The 7,265-nt window shown below is 29.8% G+C and overlaps 1 protein-coding gene across 4 annotated transcripts; it reads left to right on the top strand.

Moving 5' to 3' along the window:
• The first annotated feature begins 2 nt into the window (after nt 1-2).
• On the top strand, nt 3-7,265 carry LOC118201767 (uncharacterized). Of its 4 annotated transcripts, XM_035373917.2 has the most exons (5): nt 3-175; nt 976-1,138; nt 2,113-2,253; nt 2,354-2,467; nt 3,112-7,265. In XM_035373917.2, exons 3-5 carry the CDS (start codon nt 2,149-2,151, stop codon nt 4,993-4,995), a joined length of 2,103 nt encoding a protein of 700 aa, XP_035229808.2. In that variant the 5' UTR covers nt 3-175; nt 976-1,138; nt 2,113-2,148; the 3' UTR covers nt 4,996-7,265. The 4 variants fall into 4 exon arrangements, with proteins under 4 accessions (XP_035229808.2, XP_085675167.1, XP_035229809.2 ...); XM_085819041.1 differs by lacking the exon at nt 2,354-2,467; XM_035373918.2 differs by lacking the exon at nt 976-1,138 and having other exon boundaries at nt 4-175.

Here is a 7,265-nt window from a genome sequence, read left to right as displayed (position 1 = left end):
GGCCGGTTTATCGATTACGAGTTTCAAAGTCCGTCTCGTGTATGAACCTTTGTGTTTAGAGGCAAAATGAATTTTGCGAAATCTTGGAGCGAATTTAAAGAAATACTTCGCAGACACGAAGTAGAAACTGTAACAAAATATGTTTACTACTATGGAAAGTCATTCGATAAAGAGAGTAAGTAATTTTTGAAGATGTAATGAGTAAATAAAAATCCTCTAGAATGTAAATGCTTTCTTTGGTTGTTTAGTTGATATTTGGCCATTTTGTTCCAAAGAACTTATCAACACTAATTTGTATTAATTTTATTGCGTACGATCTAGTTGATGTTGCGAGATTCGGTCCAAGTTGAAAAAAGGGTTTATAGACGTTCATATTCATTAATTTTGTTGCATAACGTGTAATAGCGTTATGTTTGATTTTTATTTGGTTTCATTGTCAGGTATTGCATGTTTTTTTTTTTTTTTAAATAGCTGATGCTTCACGAAACATTCCGTACTATATTAAACATTAAACAAGATATACCGTGTTAGATTTGAAAATTTTTATTGTTGTTTCTTGAGAAACTCGACATTTGTCTCGATGACTACTATATTTTTCATCCTATTTTAGTGTATGAATGCAGTCTGTTGATTTGAAATATAATCATTTAATAGTCTATAAAGAAAATCCATTCTTTAGTTTTATCATTAACAACATGTTTCAAAATAACCTTATAATAAACACTACCAATTCAAAAAATATTCTGTTTTATTTTCAGGTAATAGTTCACCATAAAATTATAATGCATTGAAATATCAGGAAGTTATAATAATAAAGATATTGAATTTTAGAAAACAGGAAAGTTTTCTGAAATGTATATATATTTCTTTAGTGATGTGATATATATATTTCTTTAGTCAATGAATGCTACTTATCTTGTGTGTAAAATCACTTATCTTGTGTGTAAAAAAAAAGTTGTCTATTTTGACTCTTAGCACCAATGGACTAGCAGATAAGATAGCTGAATACTGGATGTTTGATCAAGGTACAAATACTGTTGAATGGATTAGCTGCATGGGAATTTTCCTGTTCTCCTTATATATATAAGTGAATACAAGACAGTTTCCCATTAGACCTTCTCAAAGGCATCCCTTTTGCGTAAGGCAGCTAGCTCATTCTATACTTTACCTAGCATATATAATTTTAATATGAGACAAAATGACATAATTTTTTTACATAATAGTTTAATGCTTTTAATATCTCTCTATGTTTGCAGTAGGTGCTGCTTAATGTGATTACATTTGCCCATTTTTGATAATATAAGATGATGAGAAAAGTATCTTTTAAAATAGGAATTGAATTAACTATAAATATAACTAGCCACTTTCTTAACATTTTAATTAGGAAAAATAAAAGTTTGTTTATCAATTGTTTACAGTCTTCATTGCAAAAGTTCATTTGAGTAGTGCATAATGTTTCTGAAATTTATTGGACCAATTCTATACCTATAATCTTAATACTTGGAGGGCATCCTTGTTTAAAGAGATTTTGCCAATGTAAAATCTGAAATTGCGCAAAAACGCAAGTGTATTTTGGCAAAGATGTTTTCAGGAATTTTTACCTCCCTTTTGAAGAAGAGGGAACTGTGCTGAAGCCCTTCCAAATCAATAGCTATTGAAAATTCGTATGAAATTAAGTTTTTTTTTAATTTTATTATTTTGCGCTTTTTTCTAAATGCTTGATTAAAATCATTTTCGTTCTTCAGTTTAAGAAATTTATTGTATAATATTTTGATTATATTAACCAAATTGAGCAAATAAAATTACAGCAAATGATGCATTTTTTATGTTTCCATATATGAAAGAGCAGAACTTAGAAATTCAATAGCCAATATACACGACATCAGCTGCAATACACGACATCAGCTGCAATACATTAAGCAGTGTCTACAGTATGTAGTATATATAGAGACAGTTAAATGTATAATATGTTTATAGAGATCTGTAATTTCTTTCTTTTAAAAATCAAAGTATAATGTTAAATGTATAATATGTTTATAGAGATCTGTAATTTCTTTCTTTTAAAAATCAAAGCTTATCAGATTGTGATCTAAATCAAAATTTTCTTTCCAGTTGAACTAACTCCAGATTTACGATTAAACTGGTTAGATGATATTCCCTATTTCCACTTTGGGCGAAAAACCTGTTTGCCATCAAGGAAAAGATCTGAATAAACGTCAAAAGGAAAATTATGCTAAAGAAAAAAATGAAAAGGTAAAATAACATTGTTATATTTAAAAATTTATACAAAAATATCACCTCTTGGATTATATATATATATGTGTGTGTTTTTTTTTTTTTTTTTTTCTTTTAGTGTCAAACTGATCATGCTTTTGGTAAAGCATATTCCAAGAACCAGACAACTAAAAAAGTTAATTGTCCAGCTGTAATTAATGTTACCCGAATGTACAGGATGCCTCAGTTCAAGGTAGAAGTTTATTTAACTTTTTGTTCTAAGATGGTCTTAGTAATGTTAGAGAATTTTTTTTTAAGGAAAAAATATAATTCTGTCACGTATGAGCAAGATGTATTGAAGGTATTCTATGATAAAGTATACATACTTTTTGACATAAAAACAAAAGGTATTTTTAGAGTCACAATGTATAAAAGAGAAATGATTTTTTGTGTCTCTTTATTCAACATATTTTTCTAAATAGTTTTTTTTTTTTTTTGGCCAAAAGAGGGTTTTTAACAGTAATATTTTCCTAAATAAATAATTCAGTAATTGACATGCAAATAAAATGATGTTTTCAGGCCAGAAATAAAGGCTTTTTATGCTAATTATATTCTAACCAATTTGCTACAAATAGAAATAAGTTGTTCAAAGTGAAGTTTTATTGGTTATGTTTCTTTGAAGAAGTAATTTGATCTATTGTTATAAAAATGGAAGATCCTTTTTATAGCTTTTTTTAAAGGAAAGAAATGACTCCTCTCTTTTTTTTTTTTTTTTTTTTTTTGAATAATTTGCTATGAACAGAAAGTTTTTAAAATTGAACCTTTATCAATAATTAGTTTTAGATGACTGTGCTGGAATTTCTAAATTTTACTGTGATAAATATGTTTAAATTACAGGTAGTGCCAACCCGAAAAAGAAAGATTATGATATCTCGGAAAATTAAGGAAAAACTAGCCAATAAAGATAGTATTGCTGGTGAAGAAGTTTTCATGTTTAATTTACCTAATAGCCAAGATCATCAAAATCATCTAATGGGTAACATGGCTGCAGTAATAGAACCTATAGATGCTAGAGTGCGGCATTTCATAGCTTCTAAAGTTAAGAATGGAAAATGCAATGCCACTGTAATTGCAGAGCTATTAGAAGTATACGTTTCAACTGAATTGGGAGAAACTGATAAAACGCGCAGACGATTTTATCCAGAAATGGAGGCAATAAGGAAAATAATAAGCCAAGCAAAATCCAATATTAGAACTAGTAAAATTGACCAGGAAAATACAGAAATGTTAATAAATAGCTGGGATACTTCCAAGTGTTCTGTTTTTTTTAGACCATGTACTGAAAATACATATGATGGTACTGAGCCAAATGACTTTACAGATTCAAAACTAAATCTGCTATTTGTATATCAAAGTGAAGAAATGAAAAATTTATATGTCTTATATGGTTCTAATCTTGTTCTTCTCGACGCGACCTATCGAACCTGTAAGTATGCTCTCCCACTTTATTTTTTAGTTGTCAAAACAAATGTGAACTATCAAATAGTGAGCATAATAATTACACAAAATGAAACAGCCAAAGCATTAGAAGAAGCTCTTATAATTATTAAAAATTGGTCGCCTCTCGTTAGACCAAAATATGGGATGGTTGATTTTGCAATGGAAGAAATTACAAGTTTGGAAAATGTCTTTACAGGAATTAAGGTTTTTATATGTAGTTTCCATCGAGAGCAGGCATGGTCAAGATGGGCTTCTAAGAAAAAGAATGCAGTGGTTCCCAAAGAAGAGCTTTTGTGTAAATTACGTGCCATAGCAAATGCTCCAACTCAAGATGAAATGGTTGCAGCAATAGAGGTATTAAAATCATGGAACCAATATGAAGCTGTGAAAGATTATTTTGAATTAACATGGTTCAAGGAAATTGAGAGATGGGCTTTGGCTTACAAACCAAATGACTTATTCATAAACTCGAACAATGGTGTTGAACGCTTAAATGAGGAACTAAAATATAGATATCTTCAGGGATATAAAAACTGTATGCTGTCTGAAATAATTAAGATCTTGGTTGAGAAATTTCTGCCAGAAAGATATAGAATTTACGTCAGAAAAAATCTGAGTATGCTTTCGCAGGCCAGGTTATACAATGAACATGTACCAAATTATTTAATCAATAAGCCAAAATGGTCAATTGATCACATAAAAACAAAATTAAGAGCTGCTGAAGTTTATGTGGGTAGTATAAAAAAAATTTCACATGGCTTCTTTAAAGTTTCTTCTGAAACTAAGCATGATGCAGTTTATTCTGTCACGTTTGATGAACAGAAACAACTGTGTCAATGCACGTGCTTAGATTTCAGAAGAAACCGACTGCTGTGCAAGCATATTGTGTTTGCTGGCATGAAGTTTCCAGCCTGGAGTTTGGAATGTACTGCAGAATGGCTATTTTCAACACCTATTTTCAAAGTTGATGAAGATTTAGTCTCAAGAAGTATTTCAGGCACCAGAAAATGGAAATATTCATCAACTGAAACTCCTTCAGGTGGAACATCAGATAATTTACCCACCATATCTGAAGAAGCAACGTTGAGTAAAAAAAGAAATTTGATCAATGAGTGTGATGCAAATTACAGATCAATTCGGTCACTCCTTTGGAATTTAGATAGCGAAAATTTACACAATGTAGCCAACTCTTTGAAGGAGATTTTCGAGTCTGCTTCAAAAACAGTTATGCGAGATGAATATACTGGTCTACCGCTTCAAATTGAAAAAAAATTAAACTAAAAAAAAGTAAAAGAATTGTCAAGAAGTATGGTCAACTAAACCTCCATCGCCGTAGAAATACCAGAGTTGGAATAAAGGTGGATATACATAAAGAAACCATTTCAGTAGATGGCCAGTAATTAAAATTAGTATAAAACCTAAAGCAGGCTACAAAGAGCCTTTGGCAAAGGTGACACCCCCACCTATGAGTGGATAATAGAGTAATCTCGGGGACCTGCATGCCATGGATACACTAATACTTATTTTCAAATAAAATAATAAATTTCATACTTTTAGGATAATCTTAAATACTGAATATTATCATACTTGAAATACTTTAGTATGTGCATTTATTTTCGGATTCTTCAGAATTTATAGTGAAAAAACTGCTACAACTATATACTATCAAATACCAGATTTCAGACAATTAAAATTGACGATAATTCAAAGTATAACATATAAGTTTTGTACAATTCAATAAACATAATACATGTTATTATTTAGTAATATTTATTTCCTGAACAACTTTACAAACACTTATTTGAGAGTCATATAACTTATTTCTATTCAATAATGCTGCAGCTGCATTGATTGTCACGATCAAGACATATGAGCAATATAGTATTTAATGCACTCAAAACTGAATCTGGTAAAGACTTACGGCATATTGGTTACCAAATGCATCTAAAGCAAACCAGTATGCAGGGTTAGTTTTACAGGTTCACTTGTTTTCAAATTAGCAACTCTGTAAAAGTTTTACTCTTGGTTGTACTGACACTGCCTGTTCTTTCTCATATCTAATTGTAGTTATTTGGTTGTAATATGCAGTAAAGGTAAGAACACTGGTGTAATATGCTGTAATTTTTATGTTAGATAGCCCAGTTACATGACTACAACATTTTTCCACTACTTTTTTTACACTGTAAACTCGGTTTAGAAAGTTATTTTCCATGATTTTGGGGTGTTGTATAATACATCATATGGAATAACTACAGTTAAATGTATTCATTCAAAAGAGGATATATTGTCTTGCTGAATCTTTTCCTGTACTTATTGTTTGATTTAATATTTCCAATGTGGTGGATTGACCATCATGGAATCATAGCATCCAGTAGATCTTTCAATATAACTCCATTCAGATATTCACATTTATATTATTGTAAATTAACGTAGAAGACAGATTGACAGATATTCTCAGTTCATAGTGCCAAAGTGTTTTTTTAATAATGCTAAAATACAATTAAAAAAAAAAAAGATTACTCATGTTATTATGTAGAATTAATGTTAAAATTCCATACAAGAAACAAGCATCGATTAATTGTGTTATATAGAATTAAAGAATAAACAGTCAGGTAGAAATTTATAAATGCATAAAACACAACAAAAGGCAGGGCTGCATTTATTCATCCAGTTCATTGAAAAAGTTGTGGCTTTCCTAGACCCCTACCCCTTGTCGAACATGTAGGTTGTTTCGAATGTTGTCATGAGTAACTAACATAAAATATAATTTTTTCCCCAAATTAGTATGTTATAATTTTTGAATAAAAGAAGAGTGAGATAAGTGGTTATTCTAGCCGAAATAAAGTGTGCGTCGAGTTCCAGTAAAGACCCAAAAATGTCATCTGGGAAAGCTGAGAAAGGGAAAACGAGCTAGCTTTAACCTGAGTCTAGAGATGCATATAATACTACATACATACAATACAGAAAAGTGTGAGTAAACTGGTGCACTTAAATTATAACATAAGTCACAAATGTACATTACAGGTAAAGCATGTCAATTTAAATAATATGTGTATTAAGTATGGCCATAGGCCATTTACAATTATTTGGGTCATTCACATTATAATCGTAAACCCTTATAACAGGGTTGTCTTCAAATCTTTAAATTCAGAAAAACTTCTAAAATCGTAATTTTTTCTATAGAAGAATTTCTATCCTCAGAAAAATAAATGTTAAAGAATTGAAATATAAAATTTGTGCATTTTATGCAGAAAGTAAAAAGAAATTCATTATTTCATTATAAATTTAATCATAAACAAAAATCTGCTTAATATTTTTTAACAATAATAAGAGAATTTCAAAGATTATTTCAAGTATTTCATTTTGATGTCCAGTGATATTAAAAATTGTTTTAAATTTTGACTTACAGATGCCCTAGAGGAGTTGCATGGTATCTAAAATTTCTGTGAAACACAGTTTGAAAACCTTCAGACTACTCGAAAACTTCAGATTATGTGAAAAAAGAAATGTAGATGTAAAGAGCAGTGATTAAAAAGTTTTAATGACCAAAA

This window comes from Stegodyphus dumicola, chromosome 6 (assembly GCF_044657685.1).
Source record: "Stegodyphus dumicola isolate Sdum_Otavi_A_Nest chromosome 6, ASM4465768v1".
NCBI lineage: Eukaryota > Metazoa > Arthropoda > Arachnida > Araneae > Eresidae > Stegodyphus > Stegodyphus dumicola.
Note: the sequence above shows the minus strand (reverse complement) of the source record. Positions and strands in the feature narration are given on the sequence as shown.